This window comes from Babylonia areolata, chromosome 4, assembly GCF_041734735.1.
Source record: "Babylonia areolata isolate BAREFJ2019XMU chromosome 4, ASM4173473v1, whole genome shotgun sequence".
NCBI classification, from domain to species: domain Eukaryota; kingdom Metazoa; phylum Mollusca; class Gastropoda; order Neogastropoda; family Buccinidae; genus Babylonia; species Babylonia areolata.
In genome coordinates this window covers 30,818,405-30,841,183 of record NC_134879.1, presented here as the reverse complement: position 1 = coordinate 30,841,183, position 22,779 = coordinate 30,818,405, and the positions used below count along the sequence as shown (strand labels likewise).

The 22,779-nt window shown below is 37.4% G+C and overlaps 1 protein-coding gene across 2 annotated transcripts in view; it reads right to left on the bottom strand.

Moving 5' to 3' along the window:
* Positions 1-1,936: 1,936 nt before the first annotated feature.
* The window catches only part of LOC143281042 (nuclear RNA export factor 1-like), a 33,751-nt gene continuing 12,908 nt past the window's right edge, over positions 1,937-22,779 (bottom strand). For both annotated transcript variants that reach the window (XM_076585947.1, XM_076585946.1), the window contains exons 2-12: positions 16,962-17,166; positions 15,903-16,062; positions 14,173-14,361; positions 13,487-13,717; positions 12,873-13,090; positions 5,687-5,723; positions 4,754-5,054; positions 4,177-4,295; positions 3,535-3,577; positions 2,866-3,214; positions 1,937-2,074 (exon numbers count right to left, since the gene is read on the bottom strand). In XM_076585947.1, coding sequence (XP_076442062.1) covers positions 1,975-2,074; positions 2,866-3,214; positions 3,535-3,577; positions 4,177-4,295; positions 4,754-5,054; positions 5,687-5,723; positions 12,873-13,090; positions 13,487-13,717; positions 14,173-14,361; positions 15,903-16,062; positions 16,962-17,166 — 1,952 coding nt within the window. In that variant the 3' untranslated portion in view covers positions 1,937-1,974. The remainder of the gene's footprint in view (positions 2,075-2,865; positions 3,215-3,534; positions 3,578-4,176; positions 4,296-4,753; positions 5,055-5,686; positions 5,724-12,872; positions 13,091-13,486; positions 13,718-14,172; positions 14,362-15,902; positions 16,063-16,961; positions 17,167-22,779) is intronic.

Below are 22,779 nucleotides of genomic sequence, written 5' to 3'. Positions count from 1 at the left end.
CTCATCTGTGACATCTCAGAAAATATTTTGTAAGACAAAATCAAAACAAGCTGATTAAGAATGAAGCAGGTTATTATGAAATGAACAATGATTTGTGCTAATTTTTCCAAGTAAAAAAATTATCCAGTCCCATCACCTGTAAGTTCTGAAGGATTTTTCGTGTACGTTTTCCAAACAACAATTTAAAAAGAAAGAAAAAAAAGAGATAATATCAAAGTGCCTGTGACTAACATGTGTGTGTGTGTGTTTGTACATATACATGTTTAGCACAAGCCATCTGCATCAGACAACTGGATGTTTCACATTCAGTTCCCTTTACATTAAGATTATTCACACACTAAAATGTCAACACACCAATGAGTTCACTGTTCAGACCAATTACACATGGCAGATGACAAAAATGCTTATCAGATCTCTCTCTCTCTCTCACACACAAACACACCTTGAGAGAGTTATTCCTTGAAAAAAACAACAACCATAAACTCAAACTTTCTTAATTTCAAAATTCCCTGTAAATGTCTCATCCTCCCCATCAAAACTTGTCACAACACAAGACTACCATGTTTTCTTAAAACATATCACTTTAAAAAAAAAATTATGAAAAAAAAAAAAAAAAAAAAAAGAGAGGCAAGACCTTCAAGACTCACTTGTGATACACTTAACAAAAACAAAAAAAACATAAAAAACAAAAAAAAATCCAAGCTTTTTATGTAATGAGTATAATTTCAAAATGTAATGTTTAAGATGAGAAAGATCAGTTTAAAGCAAATTAAGTTAATTACAGAGTAATTTCCCTTTTTTACTGTCTGCACCAAAACGTTTGCAAAATAAATAAAACTTCCATGCTTAGCAAAAGAAGTTCCTGTTTGAACAAAAAATGAAAATAATGACTGCTCTTGTTGTTGGGTCAGAATATCAGATCAAAGTGCCAAGTTTAGAGAATACAAAAAATATAAATATAATAGTAAATGCTGTTTGCATATAATTAGGCTTATTTTTTATTTTTTTGTGCCCATCCCAGAGGTGCAATATTGTTTTAAACAAGATGACTGGAAAGAACTGATTTTTTCCTATTTTTATGCCTAATTTGGTGTCAACTGACAAAGCATTTGCAGAGAAAATGTCAATGTTAAAGTTTACCACGGACACACAGACACAGACAACCGAACATCGGGTTAAAACATAGACTCACTTTGTTTACACAAGCGAGTCAAAAAGGAAAAAAAAAAGGGGAAAATATCCCTTTTGACATTAATGTCACCTGTGGAGATTTGAAGCGGAGGAATATCATTGTGTGTACACTTGCCAGTCTTCATCTAAGTCACTAAAAGCAGATTTTTATAAGTACACACAGGAGTACCATATACTAAAAATTATGTCCTTTGAACTTCTGTGATCTTGCATCACGTTCAACATCAAAGTCAGTCATCATTTTCAACAGTTATTCCAATGATGAGCCCATGCCCTCCCTGATTCCACCTGTTTTTGGCTCCTTCCACAAACACACAAGTACAAACATACACACACATGCTCTCTCTCTCTCTCTCACACACACACACACACACAACTCTGCAAATGTAACACTTTTTCAAGAACCAGAAAGGCATTTCTTCAGATTAAAAAACAAAACAAAAACAGCGTCATTTAATGAGATATTCATTTTCACACATCACCTTTGATTGATGAACAAGAAAATGCTTTGAACATGTCTATCAAAGTTATTTCAAAACATTACAACTGTCCAATGAAGCTTGTCCACAACTGTGCCACTGTGATGAAATGTCTTGATGATAATTCTGCTTTTTAAAAGCCATACATAAATATCCACGGGTGCTGCTTTCACCACAACTAACAAAGTCAAAAGAACCTTTGTCACACTTCTGACACCAGCACACAGTTGCAGGTCCAGTTTTTTTCTAATCCACAGAGTCTCAAGCTTTCTCCCAGGATATAGAAACTTGCTGGATTCACACTTCACTTGACGAAGGCATCTGGGGGGATCTTGCCTTCTGTCTTCAGGTTCATGAAGGTCTGGGCAGACTTCTCGTAGTCCCAGCCATTGTCTTCAAGACACCTGTACACACATCACAGTCATTAATATCTAGTCATGGTGTTGTAACATACAAAGAACTATTATTTCCAACATTAATCAAATGAAAGCCAACAAAATTCAGACACACATGCTGGCAATGTTGCTCAGTCAGTGATTTGATACTACAATGTCATGATAAACAGGAAATGTTTTTTTACTTGAACTGATATCCAAACCATCACACCCATCGTGCATGTGAGTGCATGACTGAAACTGGACTGACAGAGTAAACGAATTATGAACACCAAAAGGCAGCTCTCAGCTGGCTCTGCAGAGATGCGCAGCGTGTTGTGCAGAAGACTCCATGTTCGTAAGGAGTTTACAGCTTTGCCTCTTACTACAAATGAGTACTATGTAACTAACAAGTTTCAGTTTCTCAAGAGTTGTCACTGCATTGGGACAAATGCGATGTATGCTACAAAACATCTGCAAAGCAGATGCCTGACCAGCAGCATAACCAAACGCACGTAGGCCTTGAGCGCATGCATATATATTTGTGTACATATCAGTGGATTTCTTCTACAGAATTTCAGTTTCTGGAGGACAACGCTTATGATGCTATGTGTTCTTTTTCAGTGTGCCAAGTGTGTGCTGCACATGGAACCTCCGTTTATCATTTCATCCAATAAGTAGACACTCAGTTTGATTTCCCAGTCAAAATTGGGAGAAAGGCAAAGACCAGGTATTGAACTCGCACCTTCACACACACTGTATTGGCACTTTCCTTCTAAAAAAACCCACTAAACACCAAAACTACAGCCACTGTGACTGACCGGAAGGAGAAAATGTAGTTCATGCCGGACTGCTCGCTGAACGACACCACCATCTGCTGACGCACCAGCGGCAAACTCTCTAACTGCTGCTGGGGGGATAACACCGGCCCCACTGGAGAGGTGGCGCCACTGGTGGAGGGGACAGGGGAGGTCAGAGCCGGGGGGTTGGAGGAAACAGGGCTGGAGGATGGGGTGGGGCCGGTGCTCTTGAAGGCCGCCTGCTGTTGCTCCGGCGTGGCGTTGGTGATGGTGAGCATGTCATTACTGATGAGGACACCGCCGTTGGCAGGGACTGCTATGAAGCAGCGACTGAAGGCACGTATAGGTGGCTTGTCTGCTTTGTTGTCTGCTGCACACAACAGTCACTGACACAATGTCATACAGTTCAACTGAGCTCTTCACTTTCACTGTTTAGATGCATGATGTGTGCTGTCCAAAAGCCAGAGCAAGACTGTTTTCAATGTAAAAATTATTCACAAAATACAGTGATTCAAAAAGCTGATTCTCATACTGATATACTGTTACATGCATTATCTTTGTTATGTATTTCAGAGAGTTAATGGAAAAAGAATCGAAGCAAAAATTACTCTTCTTTATTTTGTACCACATTTAGATTTGCAGTCAACAATTTCATTTCTTTGCCAAAACATCAAGACACCAAATACTTACTTTCTTTGAACAGGCCACTCACAACAAAACTCAAGAGGGTGCTCTGAAAACAAAACAGAAGAAAAAGACACTGTAACATGTGATGGCATAACAATCAATGTTGTCTCAACTTTTTTTTTTTTTTAACTATAATTGAGTGTGTACACTGTGTTACATGCAAGGAAAACTTTATCATTTTATTGTCATTTTCTACTGAGGCTGACATACATGTATTTAATTATCTGATGATTTCTGTAAAGATCCTAAACTGACTTCCAACAGAAAAATTTAATTTTCATCAACAGTCAATGAATAAAAAAACTTTCCAGATTCACTTCCGCCTAACTTGTAAAGTGTGAAATTTATCCAAACCTTTCAAAAGCATTAAGATATTATACCATGCAAACTGCTTGTCAATAAATCAATTAATAACATGAAAGTGAAAAACCTAAATTAAAAAAAAAAGAAAAAAAAAAAAGAAAAGAAAAAAACCCCAAAAATATGTGTATGAACACTTCTCCATTTTCAGTGAAACTTCTCGACTATCCCTGAATGTAAATGCCAGAGCAGCACAGACTCCTAAAAACCCAACACACTTCTGTTCACTTAAGCACAGTGAACCTACAGACAGAAACGACTGATGTAAGACTGTTATCCACTTACCGAAACCAAGCTGACATCGACAACAAAGGAATTTGCATCATGGGTTGTTTTGGGCAGTGATGAGAGAGAAGATACCACTTGCAGCCGTCCATGCTTCAGAAGTTTTTCCATTGTACGAGCTGCATACAAACACACAATGTACACCAGTTACCCTACAGTGGACTTAATCCTTTTGACTTATGTCAGCTAAATCACCAACACGTCTCCCGTCACAAATGAGGAAATGACAATTTTTGCAAATGAACATTCGACAATTTTTGCAAATGAACAAAACATTCAACAATTTTTGCAAATGAACAAAACATTCGACAATTTTTGCAAATGAATGAACAAAACATTCAACAATTTTTGCAAATGAAAAAACCATTTTCATTAAAAAAAACAACCCAAAAAACCCCAAAACAAACCATTTCTTAAACAAAAGAAAATATTCCCCCCTCTTAAAAGGAGAAAAGTTTGTTTCACTGCTCCACATCTGACACACTTTCACGACGCACTCTACCACCACCACCAGGAAAAACAGGGACATGTTTGACAGTTTCACAGACAAGACACAGTGCAATCCTCCAATCCTTACCTTTGCTCCTATCGTCTCCCCTGATCCTCAAGGCGTTCCTACTCTCTGAGACATAGTCGGCCAGAGTGGGCTGCTTTTCAATGGAGGGGTTGGTGGCCATGGTCAGAGAGAAGACGGCCATCTCATGGTAGGCATCCACCAGAGGCTGGCGGCTGTCAGAGTCATAGATGGTGTAGTACTCCTTGAGGAATCGAACCACCAGGTCCTGCACCTCGCTGTTCACAAAGTATGACCCTTTGGAGGCCGGCACCACGCTCGTGCTCACGTCAAACGTGATGGGTGGTGGCAGGTCGTTCCCATCCTGGTCATCACAGCAAAATAAAGATAATAATAATAATACTAATGATAATAATAATACTCATCACCATAATAATAATAATAATAATAATAATAAAGATAACAATGTGCTCCACTTTCTTACAACAGGGGCCGGGAGTGCCAACAACTAACATCAAAATGGAAAAATATAGTTTCAGAAATGAACAAAGGACACTATAAATATGATCAAGACTTACAAACAAGACATATGGAGTGGTTGTCATTTGCCCTATTCCCCTCCTTGTAGAATTTTCCGTTCATTTCCTGTTTAAAGCATTCAGCTACCACATCTGATTTCATTTTTAGAAAAGATCAAACGAAAAGGAAAAGGAAAAAGAAAAATGTTGTGGGGAAGTACAACGAAACCTTTTTAGAAACTCTACAGGTTATTAATTTTTGAATAAACATCCATAAGCTATTTCTTTTAAAAAAACATAATTAAAGGAATATTTCTATTCTTCAAACTTAGCAAAATCGAGTCTAAATGTTTACTTTCATACCATATGTACACAAGCATACACACATCCACAATGTTAGGGATCACTGACAGACATGTACTCCAAGCAGGCATACTTGTCTAAAACATTCAACAGTCAAAATTCAAGGTTCACTCACCAGTTTGACCACCTTGGGGAACCGTTTTCGGACAGCACTGGATAAGGATGCACCATGTGGAGAAAAAATTACAGTGCAGACGGTCAGTAACAGAACAACATAACATGACCAGTCTCCTTTCGCTCAACAGTTGTTTCAACTATTTATTTACCACTGAAGTAGCAGTGTTCTGAGTCCAACTATATACCAGAGATGTTAATTTGTTTGCTGATAAATGTTCTAAAACAAATAGGTGTGATTTTGAAAGATTTTGTATGTTTCAATATTTTGTTTCCAGTGTCAAGTGGCAGTAAAAAAAACAACAAAAAAAACAACAACAAAAAATAAATAAAATAAAAAATAAAAAAGAAGAAAAATAAAAGGGGGTGGCAGTGAAAAAGGGAAGTATCAAATAACTGCTGGTTTCTGCTTCCGCAACAACTTAAAAAAAAAAAAAATTAAAAAAAAAAAAAAATGAGAGAGAAAAAAGAATAGAAAGTTTAAAAGAAAGATCAGAGAAGATGAAGGCTCAGGATCTAAACAGTCTTTGTTCAAAAGCTGTGCTATTTGTTTTTTTGTTTTTTTTCCAAACTGTGCAGAAATGATTTACAGCCATGCAGCTTGATCCTCTGACCCTATTTCCATGAGAAAACAGCATAACTATTCAGAGGAAAAACTCAAAAGACCCCTTTCTTGTACTGCCAGACAACAGATGGTAAGGAACAAAAAGCAGACAAACCTGTTCTTCAAGTTATCCACTGCTACGAAAAAGTGTCAAACTCAAAGACAATAAAAACCCTGAACATGTTCCATCAAAAATATAAAGGGGAGGAGGAAAGAGAAAGTGGTGGAGGTGATCAAATGAGACGATATACCCATCTTTTTGCACTCCTCAGACAGCACAGGACAGAAGTGAACTTGAACAAAGAAAGAAACAGGAAAAGGGTGAAACAAAGACAAATCAACTGCGTGTGACAGAAACCTGGACCAATCAAATGTGCTATACTTACCTACTTCCTTGTTCAGTTCCACACAAACTGATGTACCAATGGCTTAAAAAAGTTTTCACCGTTGCCAAAACAAGAAACTTTGTTCTTCTGTCACCATCCATCAATTGTGCTTTTGCCCATGAGAAAATATACTAGTTAAAAAATCATATTCATAGAACTAGAATGGCTCAAACCAGGCACTCTCTGTGACAGAAATTTACAAAAATTACTGGAAGTATAGTTAAAATGTGAGCGCATGATTTCACGGTTCTCAGTACAACTGCTAATTTTCAAATACCATGACTATGTATGATACAAAAACTTGAAGAAGATTTTCAATAGTGTACTGATATCTTTTGTGACCATTGCAACAACCTCTAAACTTATTCGTTTTCTTTCAATTCAAATGCCCCCTTTAAAAAAACCCAAACCTTTCTTAACGCAGAAACAGAAAACAGAAAACAGGCATGTCCATGAATGATGATGAACACATAGGCATTCATTCACACACTCAAGCACACATCAATGTACAAATACAACAGCTTGAAAATGAACATGTACGCACACATTCACATACTCATGCACACATCAATGTACAAATATAACACATACACACTCTCTCACACACACAAATCATGCTCTGACACTTTTTTATGCATTAAAGTCAATCTAACACACACACATAAATTATGCACTGGCATCTTTTGCACAGTTGTCAATCTAACACAAATATACATGATGGGTCCTAGCAGACTATACATCATCTGGACAGCATCACATCTATTTGATGGTGCACTCTGCTCTGAGCAATGAATGTTGCAGAGAGTCAAAACAATTGTCATGTGATTAAAAAAATCTATTGTTTTCATGTCCCAGTGACATGAATATTACAAACATCAATTTAAAAAAAAAAAAAAAAAAAAAAAAAGAAAAGAAAAAAGCACACCACACAAACATGAATCTGACTCCAAGTGGACAATTTACTTAAAGAATGGGGACATTTAACTACAACCCCGAAAACAAGCACACACACACAATCCACACTCAAGTGCTTACCATAAAAAAAATAATAAAAATTAAAAAGGCGGGGGTGGGACGAGAATGTTGATTAGAAACAGACACATCAAATGCTTTTTTTTTCCCTTTTCTTTTTTTAATAAAAAAATTAAAACAAACAAACACACATACACATCTTTCAGCTATAGTAAACCAAAATTTTAAAGCTGTCTAATCCATAACAATATATGCAAAGCACAAAAATGCTGTTTGTTAGATCACACCTGGCAACTTTATCAGAAAAAAAAGTAACAATAACAACTTTTTTTTTTTTTTTTAAAGAGTTAGAAACACATACAGACAATAATAAAACTTTTTTTTTAAACAAACTAAAATAAATTCTCTTGGATGGTTGAGGGGACAAGAGATACAAGGAAAGTGGGAAGTAGATATTAAAAAGGGAAGATTAAAGAACTTTTTGTTGTTAATGGGAACAAATAACTGACAAAAGCGAACAAAAATGGACAAGAAACAAATATACATACACTAAGGGAAAAAAAAAAAAGTCTGCCAAAAATAAAACCACAAACGAATACACATATACTAAGAAAAAAAAAAAAAATCTGCCAACAATGAAACACACCAATATTGGTTCACTGTACATCAGACAATATGCAAACACAAATACATCCTGGTCCTTCAGTGCCCCGTCACAATGCGTTACACTTTCTCCAGGATCCCAAGAAAACAGGAGCTTGTCCCTTGTGTACAACTGACATTCCATGATTAAACAACACCAAACTAAAAAAAAAAAAAAAAAAAAAAAAAAAAAAAAAAAAAAAATCAAATTTCGATTTTGTTGCAAATTCATATAAAACAGTTACAGAAAACACAGAGAATGACTAGGGAAATAACTCCATTAGATACCATTGAAGACCGTGAATTTGTACAGCACCCCGTCGCAATGCGTTGTGCAGGTCTTGGGTCATACACAACAACAAACAGGGGACCACAGACAAGACTCTAAGCACCCCGTCGCAATGCGTTGTGCCATTTCTTGTCTTGGACTCTCCGAAATCATGGACACAAGTCTATATGCAGCATTTCAATGAGCTGTGCTGTGCTCTGTCCTATGCCTAACCTACAAAAGACCTTCACCTATGCATCCCATCACAATGTGTGATGCTGCTGGTAATAACATCCTTCCTCTGGCTGCAATCCCAAAACCAAATGTGCTCGATCTCATGCCTCTTCGCATCGTTGTCCTTCTGAATGCTGCACCGACAGCACCACATAGTAATGTACTGTGCTCTTATAACACCAAATCCTGGAAACCGTTCAAATCTCATAACTGACCTGTAACTGCTTGCACCCCGACGCAATGCGTTGTGCACCTTGTGACTACAATACAGTTTTTACCTGAAGCTTTGAAAGACATGTCCTTCCCTTGGCAAATAAACTTTTCTTTTTGAAGGCAGTGAAAGTGGAGTAATTCTATCAAATCAAAATCAGCTCCCTTCCCAATTTCTTATATCTAAGCTACAGAAGGGAGCATGGGGGAAGAAGATAATAAAAAAAAAAAAAAAAAAAAAAAAAAAAAAAGATCAAGGAACGTACCAAACACTGACAGAGTCAATCACACAGGCAGCATGTTCCGAGTCATGCTTTTCAGCAGATTGATGAGCACTCTACACAATGCCTTGTGTCAAACTTTGTTGTAGTTTTTTGTTTTTTTCCCCTGGTTCCCTGACCACCATCACACACCAGCCCCCGACCACCACAACAGCAGGAGATTCAAGCCGTCTGTCCACACCACCCCTGTTTTCGTCGACATGTTCTCATGCTGGGGCTCCAAGTCAGGTAGCTGGCTGTGTACAGATGGTCATCTTCACCAAACACAGGCATGTGCGGGCATCTTCATTTGATGTTGCCACCTGTGAGTTTAGAACTACCACAGGGGCTTCTGCTGCCACTTGTGCCATCTAGTACCCTACAGAGCTCAGAGCAGAGGCATATCACCATACAGCTGGTGCAGTTGTCCATCAAACATGAGCATGTCCAGAAGTAGTCTTTCTCTTTAAAAAAAAAAAAAAATCATACTGTCCTCGCTAGTTAGCCATTACTTACACCACTCCCTCAACACACAGATACCCACATACACACACACAAACATATATATACAGATACAGAAACACAAATATACAGACACAGACACAAACTCGAAAGTTTCAGTCGCATAGCCTTCTTTCTCACTCTATCCACATTCACCCACATGCTCTCAATCCCCTTCTTTCTCACTCTATCCACATTCACCCACATGCTCTAAATCACCTTCTTTCTCACTCTATCCACATTCACCCACATGCTCTAAATCACCTTCTTTCTCACTCTATCCACATTCACCCACATGCTCTAAATCACCTTTCTCACTCCATCCACATTCACCCACATGCTCTCAATCACACAGATAGCTTATGCAGGATGCCCTTTAAATGTATGTCAAACCATTATTCACACCCATAAAACACATCTTGACACCAATCATTTGAATACGAAAATCTGAAACCATTCACTTCACTCAACATAAACCACATTAAAAAGAAGAAGTGCACACACACACACACACACACACACACAAAGACATACACACAAATCTCAAAAAACAAAAGAAGTGAGAAACTAGCATGATTTGTAACTTAAAATATGTAAAAAACAAAAACAAAACAAAGCAAACAAAAGAAACATACACATTTGCCTCACAACTCCCCCCCCCCCTTCCTTTTTTTTAAGGGAGGGGGTAAAGAGTAAAGGAAGTGTGTATGTCAATTCTAAAATAGTCAATCTTCTTCAAGCAGGCCTTTATGCTGACACAGCAATAGAAACTAAATAAGGAAATCATGCACTCACATAGGAAGATGAAAGGAAGAGAGATATTTCAAGCAGAAATGCTGTTCATGGAAACACTCACACCTAAAAAGACCAGAGGTGTAGTCAGGCTAAAGACAGAAACCCACTTGCAGAGGTTCTTTTATGCAGTTAGAAAAAAAAGGGTAACAGCTGTTCCATAATTAAGTATGTCCTGCTGAAAAAAATTACAGCACTCTATACAGCAACACTAACTGAAGAGAATGGTAAAATCTTCCAAGTACTCAAACAATTCTGAATATTTCAAAGAAGAGTGAATCACAAATTCCAGGTTCAATATTACAAGTATATGCACATGCTCAGTGAGAGGATATATAAGAATTTCTGGGATTTTTTTTTATCACGATTTTAACTGATTTATGTTCTTTCGCATCAGTAATTAAAACCACAAAATGCATGCTACTACAGAATGCTGCAGCAAGCTCAAGGACGGAAAACTGCATGGCTGTAAACACACTATTCAAAAACATGGTTTGTTATTTTATACACAACTATGATACATCATTATCAGCATGTGATCAACTTTCAAAACTGACCATCATGAAAACCAGGCCAGGATTCACCATCACTATCAAGTGTAGTGTTCGAGCCTCTTAACCAGGAGAGGTAACTTAAAAGAACAACAAGAAAACCACCTCAAAATCCCAAGTCCAAAAACATGGCTTTTTCTGTAACTATACAAGACCAGAAACAACCCTACAAAACCAAAAAGACTTTCCAACAATGTAACAAATGCACATGTGTTAAAAATAAAATAACCAATGTTTATACAGAATTCGGCTGGGTTTTTTCGTTTTGTTTTTTTCAAGTCAGATGAGAGAGAGAGAAAGTTTCACCCATGTGTAAACTAAGACAGACAGAGGTGTGTCCTAAGATGGAAATGCAGTGAAGCAGGATGACAAGTGACAGCCAATCACCAGTGTCTCCAGCTTCCTCCACCCACTCAGACGTCCTCCTGTGTCTCACAAACAACACTGGATTAGACACACAGAGAAATAACAAAGATACCGACGTGATAAGATATAGCTCTTAGCATACTAACAAATAAATAAAATAAAATGAAATAAAACAAAACATATCTTTTCATTATAGAAGACCAGCAAAGAGTAACCGGTGCTACTTAATGCATCCATTCAGTACTGAAATAAATTCTTTTCTGTCCTCCTTTGGAACATGACTTTCAATGCTCCAGGTATGAGGATGTTCGTTCAATACTTTCCAAGATTATCAAACACACAAATTGTGATCTGTTACAACATGAAATACATGGCATTTTGGTAGGGTGTGTGTGCGTGTGTGAGACTGTGATGTTGAGATTTTCATAATTCTGAATTAAGGAGATCAAGCAAAACATTTTGCTGGACATTCAGTATAAAATAATAAAACCCTCAACAGCAGTATTGTCTATTGCAGCAAGTACAGTTTACCCATAATGATTTGTTGAAACTATATGGCCGCACTCTGTAGTTTTCAGGTAATTGTGTTTTAGATGCAGCTCTGGAATGAAAGGAACCTCAAGAAATTGTGTTCTTACAGTACTGCAAGCTGACCTCCAAAAACATTGTGCAATTTCTATTATTTCCACAGCAAACTAAGCCACACACACAAGAAAAGAAAATTAAAGCTTTCCTGACACTATGAACAAGAGGAAAACAAAGAAACTCCAGCCTGCAGTGTCTGTGGTAGAATGTCTCACCACCTGTCAGCCCCATCTCTGGTCTTATCAGCCAGCTCAAATTCAGCTGTCTACGAGATCAATTCTTTCTGTAATGTTGGGAATCAGGAAATATATTCCTTTTTCCTTTTCTTTTTTTCCTTATCAAATGACAACATGGGTGTGAGGTCCTTTGACAGAAAGGAAACGGAAAACAACTCTTAAAGTACCTGTTTTTTGTTGTTGTTGGGGTTTTTTTTTTTTTGTTTTTTTTTAAGGTTAGTTTTTTGTTTTGTTTTTTTAATAAAAACAAAACCATTTTAACATTTTGCCAACTCTGGAAGAATCCAAACTACAGAGAACAGTCAAAAGATAATCTCAGACCTATCAATTCTATCAATATTTTGTTCATTGTTATTAGAATCTACATACATACAATAGACTTGGCATTTAACTTTCCTCTGACTCAGATGCATAACCAAACAACGTACACACTGCTCGTGTCATTGCTCCTATCGTCCCCCTCCCCCTCCCTATTCTCTCTCTGCTTGCAACAGTGAACTGCTCTATCCAGCTGTAAAGAGCTGTACAACCCTGGCACCAGTTGCCACCCGGTGTTGTCTAGGTGACGGGAGAACCATACCTGATGTAGTCTGCCTTGGAGGAGAACTTGTCACACAGGGGGTTCCCATCCAGTACCAGCTCTACCAGCTTCCACTGCTTGATCTTGTCCAGCTCGTCAATGCGGTTCAGCTGGTTGTGGCCAAGGTTCAGAGAGGTCACATTGGTTGCCTTGGACGTCATGTCTTGCAGCAAGCTCAGGGAAAGCAGGCGGTTTTTGCTCAGGTTCAGCCCCACCAGCTGCATGTCATAATTATTGAAGTTGAGAACTAAAGGTTTAAAAAAAACGAAAAACAAAATAACAGCATGCTACAGTTTTTAAACACCTTTACATGGTGGAAGTGACTGGTTTTTGTAATACTAAAAAGTTTGTGGCCAGGGTCCAGGGACTGCATGTCTTACTGTCAAAACAAAGTAAATCAGATGAGATGAAAAAAAAAAAAAAAAAAAAAAAAGCAACAAAGAAACCTGTAAAGATGCCAACAAAAATGTCTAAAATCTAAATTAAACTGAAAACCTCCCACCTCAGCCTTTATTAACAAAACAAAGCATGGGAAACTTTCAGCTAAAGCTCCATTCATAACATTACAACAAAAAGTCTGCCTCCAGTTTTTAAACAGCCTAGAAAACACTCACCTCAGGTATATTCTTGGCAATGATGGCGGCCACACTGCTGATGACAACAGTCCTGTTCAAGGGGACAAACAAGCCTTCTTGAATCAGTGACTGCTCATCATGGAAGGCAGTCAGGTCAAGCACCTTGATGGAGGGGTCGTAACGAGCGCTCATCGCCGTTGTCAGCTTGGCCTTGTTTTCGTCGTTCATCACTGTGAATGGGGGACTGCTGGCACGCACGTGCACTTTCAACTGTCCAAACACAACACATACATTTTGGTTCACATACCTATAGATACAAGAACACAAACATATCTCCATGTCTGATCATCTGCACAGTTTTCAGTGGCATTACTCCCATGCCATTCATTCCAGTCCCCCATACACAGCCACACCCAGGTTTGTCTGTCGCAGTCCCATGGTCTGTGTCAGCAGTCCACAGAGAATAAACAATGCTGAGTTCGCCAGGAGACCACATACCTGTAAATTTATTTTTGTCATACTTTTTAAGTACCATTCTGGGGTAATCATTTTGAATTATTGGCACAAACAGACACATTCAAAAGTCACTTCTCTGATCTAACACTGTCACAATAAACAATCAAATAGAAATCTGCTGATAAAGTTTAAGATGAAAATCAACCCAAACCAATGAATTTTAACTCACAGCACACACTCCAGCAAGCATACACAGATACAGTACTAACTTTTAAATCGGAGTTTGGAACAGGGAGGTATCTCAAATTCCTTAGGAAGTCAGCGACATCCCTGTCATTCAAGAAGAAGACAGCTGTCTCTGAGTTATAGGTGAACTGAATGGGGCGGAAGTTTCCTGGCACCTGCTTTCCCAACAGATCCAACAGGGTCTGTTTTTCAATCTTCTTCGCACCTGAAACCTGAAAATACACACTTACATCACCTATTGTTCAGTGCCATGCAGATACATGCTTTTGCATCATGACATTGTGTTACATATATTTTAATAATCCATACAAAGAGAAAAGGGTAAAACTTAGTATTGTTCTGTTTCCACTCATGAACTGAAAGAAAACAGATGAACTACATAAACTATCAACACTATCCTCATGAAGTCTGTGCTTGGTACTCTAATGTGTACTCCATAAGCCAGCTCAAACAGTACCTAAGTGCTTATGATGCTGCAGTGCCAAGTTATCATTACTTTGGTGAATGGAAAGGAAAACAAATCATTCACCGCTGACTTCATCTCAGGAGAATTGACTTGACAGATGATACATTCAATTGCCATTTAATAAATGACCCACTCTGTGCCTGTGGCATTGCCAGGGAAACTGATAAAGATTATTTGCTATTTTCTCAACACCTTAATTTTCTTTGAACAAACACAATCTGAACTCGTTCTACCCCACAACTATATGTCTAGTACAACTCCCCTGGACCAATGCTACATGAGACCATTGCAATAAAAAACAACAACAACAAAACGAGCGTTTCACTAAAACCACGAAAACGGATGAAGAATTATTGATGAGACAGGCTGAACAAAGCTTCGTTTTTACACTTCCGTAATCCATGAATGGTTCAGCTTGGAATGCTAAATGTACCTTGCAAGAATAAACTCAATTAGAATAATGTGTTGGTACAAGAATACTCATGCCTGGCCCACAAGGAGAGTGATCATGGTACAAGTTAACTTATACCTGGAGAAGACCCCAGTACATTTTTTCTTCCAACTGCATCCAGTTATGAATTCTGTCGAATGGAAATCCTGATCTCCAAAATGATACAAAGGTATCAACTGTTCATCAATTACTGGTGGTGACAATAAATTCAACTTTGTGTTGATATTGATAATAGTGTTGATATTGATAATAGTGTTATCTTATTTATTTGTTTATATCATTTGATTTATTAACAAATAAACAAATAACAAAATAAACAAACATCCATAGACAGCAAAGGATTTTTTTTTTTTAATTTCTTCCTTTGCGGTCTATGGATGTTTATTTTGTTATTTGATATTTATGATAATATGGTTCATCAGCTGTCGTGTTGAAATCACAGTTCTATGTTGATGCTCTTTTGTTTTTGCTTGTATCTGCATTTCATATGAACTGTTCAGCAAGTGAAGATTACTTAAACCAAATCTGTGCTTGCAAACTACTGGCTGCCCCCCCAAACCCCTCTTTGACCCTGCCCCACCACCTTCAAAATTTGTTCATCTTCAAAGAAACTGCACATGATGGGAAAGTGCACACTGCTGAAGGAAAGTGCTCTTCAGACCTGGTCAGGAATGAGGAAACACATTCCTGTGAGGTTTTCATACTTCAACTTTACTTTTAGTCTAATGGAGGAGGAAAATTGATAGTTGTCACAAATGCACTTGTAACTGGTCAGCAAAGGGTTAAAATTTACTGTATTTGTACGAGTTGTGCAACAACAAGTGAAAGCTACTTACAGACACTTTGGACCAGCTCCTTCCTTGGCTCTGCAATGGAAGTCCCAACCTTCTGGCTCGTGACCCATCGTGAGGCTGCTGGCTGGGTCGGTTGTTCTTGCCTTGGTACTGGTTTCGTCTTCCATGGCGCGACATTGGACGATCAGAAGAATATGGATTGCTGTTAACAGTTTCGAACATGAGTGAATAAATGCTAAGAAACCACGTTGTACAATACTAGGGCTAAGAGAAAAGAAAAGAGAGTGGGCAAGATTGTTCTCAGTTAAAAGAACATGTTAAGAAGGTGGGTTTTCAAAAATGCGAGTGTTCATGTTAGGTGTTCCATGACTCAAAATTGCAACATTAATACTGTGAGTCTAGCACTCTACCAACTGAGTAACCAAGACCCAAGAACACTGACATCTCAAGATACAGAGTACTATGTGCCTTGAATCCATGCGAGTGCACAACTGTATACTGTGATACAAGCACATTTTTATATTTATCCCTTTTCTGGCAGTGACCAAAACAAATAGAATATGTTGCTTTCTTAAATACCAATGACAGGCCTACTTACTGAATGAAGACACTGACTTTCAGTTTCACCAGCTGGTTGAGAACATTCACACACCCACACAAAATTACTAACGTAGTAATTAGTGAAATGTGCACAACCAGTCAACCCTTCTCTTTCACTCTGTCTCTGTCTGTCTCCTTCTCTCTCTCTCTCTCTCTTATTTTCACGAGATGCAGGTGGTAGAAGATGGAAATAAACAAGGACATCAAATCTAAGATCGCCACAAATGATTCAGTCCATATCAAAGTTTTTACAACACAGATTCACCAGTTTTACAATAAACCAATGGTCTCAATATGATGCTTGCGGATGAATGCTTAAATCCTAAAAAGCAAACAACTGTGGTCCATTCATTGTTTCTTTGTTTAAATCACTGTGTTTTTTTTATCCAGCTTGAACAATCTTTAAATCACATTTCACACACACACACACTCAAAAACATATATTTAAACAGTAAACTGGCCAAACTAACACATCAGATCCACAAACAGCCCACCACTTACTATCGTCTGGCCACTCCATGTTCCGCATCTCCACCCATCATCACATCACCTTCCTGGTCAAAGTAACTGGCGCCACCACTACCAGAGTAATACTGGTTTGAATCACGCCCACGACCACGACCACGTGAAGACCCTCGGCCACCATAGTTCTTGTTGTGTTTCCATCTGTTGCCTCGGCCACGTCCCATCCATCGGTCATCATGGTCTGTAATCACAATGTTGTAACCCATTTTCCAAATGAACGCACTTTTTACAGATTATCTAGAATTTTACTCACGGCTTCACAGCAAAACAAGAGAAAAGTAAACTGCATCAATACTCACAGTTGGTCACAAGGTATTGTGCTATAACCTCTCGAACGAAATCTGAATGGGACTTCTAATCAATGTAACAAGAACTCCATACAAAGCCTTTTTGTGTTATCTATTAATGTTATCGCTCATAAACTATTTTTTATAACTGTCATCAGCCACATCAATTATGGAATTTAAAAAAAAGGAAATCAAATAAGAAGCCCTACTCATTGAAGTCACTGGAAATTGGTGACTGCTGAAGTGACAAGCATTATTACGCTTTATAATAATATAAATTTCTATATTTAGCTTGAGCATTGATAGATCCGTGAAAGGGCCTGATTATAAAACATTGAAAAAGTACTGTAGTAAATAAATGAGTCATGTCTGGTTGTGAGTTTCCTGTTTCAGTTATATCAGAACATTATTGCTAAAAAGTAAAATGTTAGAAAATTATTATGAACTGTCTTTTCACAGTGATAAACTGCCAGGAATGCCAACAGCCAATTATCCATGATTTTTTGACACCCAGGGATGACAGACAATAGATGGGAATATGTTCTTTATTTTTTCAAGCTTTTTTGTCACTGATCGGTTGAAGTTGAACAATTTATTTGTAGTGGAGACAAACCGGATGCACAGCAGACACTTGTCAGATCAGCAATAACCAGGAAGAAGCCAATGTCACCAATGCACTCTCTCCTCTACAGGAGGATGCTGTTTGGTGTAAGAAAAGCTTGATGGCTAACTCTCTGAGAACATGATTGACTCTTTATCTTGACGAAACCCACGTACATGTGTTGTTGCAGGGACAGTTATTCACTTATATGACTACAAGTATGTGAATGTTATCAGATACTTATAACCCATTTCATTTAACTGGTATATACTGTACATGTATCACTTTCAGACAATAAGCATGGTATTTCCATCCGATTTTTGTTTGTTTTCTTTCTGGGTGTCACTCTGTTGAGGTTAAATTTGAAATAGATGTTCTAATACATAAAAATAATTATCTTCACTTTGAAATGCCTCAATAGTTATCTAGATTCAAACAACTGAAAAAACAACAACAAACAAACAAAAAAAAACAACCACCTGTATTCAGAATCCACATTCATTTTTCTTCACCAAGACATTTACTTTTGTTCTGTATCTCCTACAGCTTTTGTGCTAGAAATTTTTTTTTTTTTAATCTATCACCTCTGAATCCTTAGAATTCCCAGGCAAGGAGAGAATAATTTTTAAAGAAAATTCTCTGGTATGCAACTGGTTAACAATGATCTTCTTTATCTTATGTAAATGCCTAAGGTAAGTTCCTCTCTCCCTCCTCTTGGCAGGTAAACTTGTTTAAAATCTGATGATGCTTTTTGACAAGAAAGAAAGAAAGAAAAAGAAAAAAGAAAGAAAAAAAAAGTTCATAAGCACCTGAGGATACCCAGCTGCTTTTTTTTGTTTTGTTCTTTATAACTGAATGATCTTCTCTATCTCGATGCTTCCTTTTTTTGGAATAGAATGTTTGTCCCAAACATGCATGCCCCCTTTTATTCTCTCTCCCCAACTGAATTAATGAATACATCAGTGCAAATGAACTGCAGGTTAAAAAGGCCTTTTGCCTTCATAAAGAACCCCCCGACACACACACCTTTTTTTTGGGGTGGGGGGTGGGGGTGGGGGTGGGGGGTGCGGGGAAATGGGGCATGTCCCTCTTCTGGGATTGTCATTTTCAGACAAATCCCCAAGGGTGTATGTGGAAGGATGGGTCTGAGTTGGGAAATAAAACTCTATAGCCCATGTTTATGCTGGCATTATCATTTATCATTATATCATCATCATTTTCATTATCATTAGTGAAAGAAAATTTATAGAGAACTTTGACTGTGAAGGACGCTGCATGCATAGTCTAGAGGAAACCATCACATCACATGCTGAATATGCCACTTATTTCTTGTGACCATGACTGATGGTAAGCTGCACTCACTGATCACATCATAAGATGAAGGACTATACTACCTGACTATGAATAATAACAATAATGATAATTATAATAATAAAGAATGTTTGTCTCTTTCTCCCCTTGTTAACAATCATTGGGATACTTTCTGGGGAAAAAAACAACAACTTGATATTCCCAATCCCATTCTATAGAAATAGAATACTGGTACTAAGTAAATCTCTTTAAGCCATTTCCATATCATGAACAATTATATGTTATCATTATCATATTCATCATTACAATTGGTATTTGTCTTTTTTTCCTTGCTTGGTTGGTCTTGTACTGTTAGCACACACACACACTCACACCCACCACACATCATCATCATCAGTAAACGCCTTCAAAAACCAAATTGACAAAACTTTTAAGGACCATGCATTTTCCATCGATTTAAATCTTTATTGAGTCAAAAATAAATGTAGTATACACAATGCCTAATTAAACCTTGGAACAGTTCACTATATAGTGATCCAAAAGCACATCAATGGGCATTATTATGAGGGCAAAAGGCTTCTAGCCTATAGCCGAATATTTATGTATCATATCATATCATATCAATATCAAGGCGTGCAGGCCTGACAAGGCCTTTTGCCCGCTTGAAGTGGGGAAGAAAAAGAGAGTCCCCACATATGTCTGACGCATTTTTCAACATTGAGTGCGCAATGCTTGAAAAATCAATAAATATGTAAATGAGTTTTGTATTTAAAATTTTTTTAAATGAATATCAAGATAATTTTTAAATGTATTCACTGTTCCTGCGGAAACAACGTCTTGTGACAAATTGTTCCAAACATTTGTTACTCTGATAGTAAAGAAATGTGCAAATCTGGAAGTTTTAACTGAAACTTTTAATAGTTTGTAGGAATGGCCTCTAGTGGCACTGTTCTCATTCAATGTAAACAAAGAGTTTATAGTTCTGCTGTCATATAATCTATGTGTCATTTTATACATCTCTATTAAATCACCACACAGTCTTCTATATTCTAAACTAGGTAACTTAAGTGCTTGCAACCTACTTTCATAGTCCATATCAGCAAAGCCAATGATTCTTTTAGTAAATCTTCGTTGAACATTTTCAATACTGTCTATATGTTTCACTAAACCCATATTCCAAACAACATTCCCATATTCTAAGACTGGCCTGACTAATGACTTAAATAATGGCACCACTATGTCTTTACTTTTACACTGTATATTTCCAACTAACATTCCGGTCAATCTATTGGCTTTTTTAATGGTTTCATTAACATGAACATCAAAAGAGAGACCACAGTCAATAATGACTCCAAGCTCTCTCTCTGATGAAGTCTCCTGCAAGTCCGTACCATTCATATAATACTTATAATGTGGATTATTTCTGCCTACGTGTAAAACTTTACATTTATTGCTATTAAATTTAATTTGCCATTTATCAGTCCAGTGTACTAAATTATCAATACTAACTTGTAATTTCAATCTACCAACATCAGAATCTACTTCCTCATAGATCTTTGTATCATCTGCAAAGATTTTCACAAAACAGTCTAGTATGTCAGGCATGTCATTTATATAATATACAAAGAGTGTGGGCCCCAAGACACTGCCTTGGGGAACACCACTACTCACCTTAACAGGACACGATGACTCAGTCCCTACTGATACGTACTGGTCTTTTATCCAGTCATGTACAGTATTCAACAACTGAGTCACACAGGATCTACCACTGGTAAAGCCAAACTGATAATCAGACAGTAAGTCGTTATCAATCAAATGTTTATTCAAAGTATCACGTATGAAACCTTCAAAAACGTTACCTACAACCGATGTCAAACTTACTGGTCGATAGTTTCCAGGGTCTTGTTTGTTACCTTTCTTAAATATTGGTTTTACTTGTGCTACTTTCCATGCCTGTGGGATCTTACCATGTGATACAGTCTTAACAAACAGAATCTTTAAGGGAATAGCTAAACTATTATGTAATTCTTTTAGCAAATAAGGGTGTATTCCATCAGGACCAGTGGCTTTATTTACCTTTAACTGTGAAAGTTTGTCACTAATAATCTTTTCTGAAACTTCAACATAATCTGTTGAAGCCTTGCATTCTGACTCAAAAGATGGAACATTGGTGACATCTTCCACTGTGAAAACACTAGAGAAAAACAAATTTAGGACCTCAGCCTTTTCTTTGTCATTGTTAGTTAAAGTTCCACCAGGTGTGCTTAAGTTCGGAATAATCTCCTTTGGTTTAGTTTGTGATGCAATATAATTAAACAGTCTCTTTGGGTCACTTTTAATGTTCTTTGCAATAGACATCTCTTTTTCCTTGGTAGCTTTTCGTAATGCCCTCTTAACCTGATTTCGAGCATGTGCATAAGCATTATGATTTTCAGTCATCCTGTACTTCTTATACCATCTGAAGGTTCTTCTTTTCAGTCGTATCTTTTCCAAAACAGAAAGTGGGACAGTCTTTTTGTAACTTTTGTTTCCAGTCCAAAACTCTTTAGATGGCACATACTTATCTTGTAATTCCTTCAATTTATCAGTAATGCAAGACCAACACTCATCCACAGATTTGAGTTCCAAAGTCTCTTTCCAATTAAAGTCATCCAATGCATGCCTCATTGTCTCATAATCACCTCTATCATAAAAATAATCAGCCTTTCGACTTATCAGGTAGTGGAATACCAGTATCAACTTCAAAAGTAATGCTAGAGTGGTGACTTTTACCTATAGGGGGATAATATAAAACATTATAAACCAAGTCATCTCTGTTTGCTAAAACTAAATCCAAAATATTTGCTGTTTGATTACCACGAAAATGTGTTGGTTCCGTAACAAACTGTACCACAAAATTATCTTGCAATACTTCCAGAAATTTTGAAGCAGGGTGGTCTATGTGTTTGGTACACACTTCTTGTTCCCAATCAATTTCTGGATAATTAAAATCACCCATCAACACATTCTTACCTGTGCCTTCAAAAAACAGTGATACACATTTAATTAATTTCTTATTTTCTTCTAATGAACTACTGGGAGATCTATATGCAACTCCAACTTTTAATTCCTCATTATCAAGTGCAATGGAGCAGAAGACAGAAGGGCTGAAGACTTCTTACAGCTGTGTATTACGCACCACATTCAGATTCGTCTTTGCAAACAAGCCTACCCCTCGCCCAGCCTCATTAGTACATAAAACATATCCATCAGTTACAGGTTCCCATCCAGTCAGGTCTCAAGGTCTTTGGCTTCAGTTCAGTAATTGCAATAATGTCAGGATTTAAATCCCAAGCCAAGGCATTCAGTTCTTGTTTTTTGTTTCCAATATTATCAGCGTTTAATAGTAAAAACTTCAGACCTTCAGGACTGTAACTATCACCCCTTACATTACCATTACTCTTGTTGTTTGTAACTTTCAAATATTTTTTATTTGCACTATTTACATTATTTACAGCATTTCTTTTGGTATTCTTGAGTCAATGCTCTGAGCTTGGTACCATCACGTGACATCACGTGATTTCTAACCCCACCGTGGCCCGACCGCGTCGAGAAC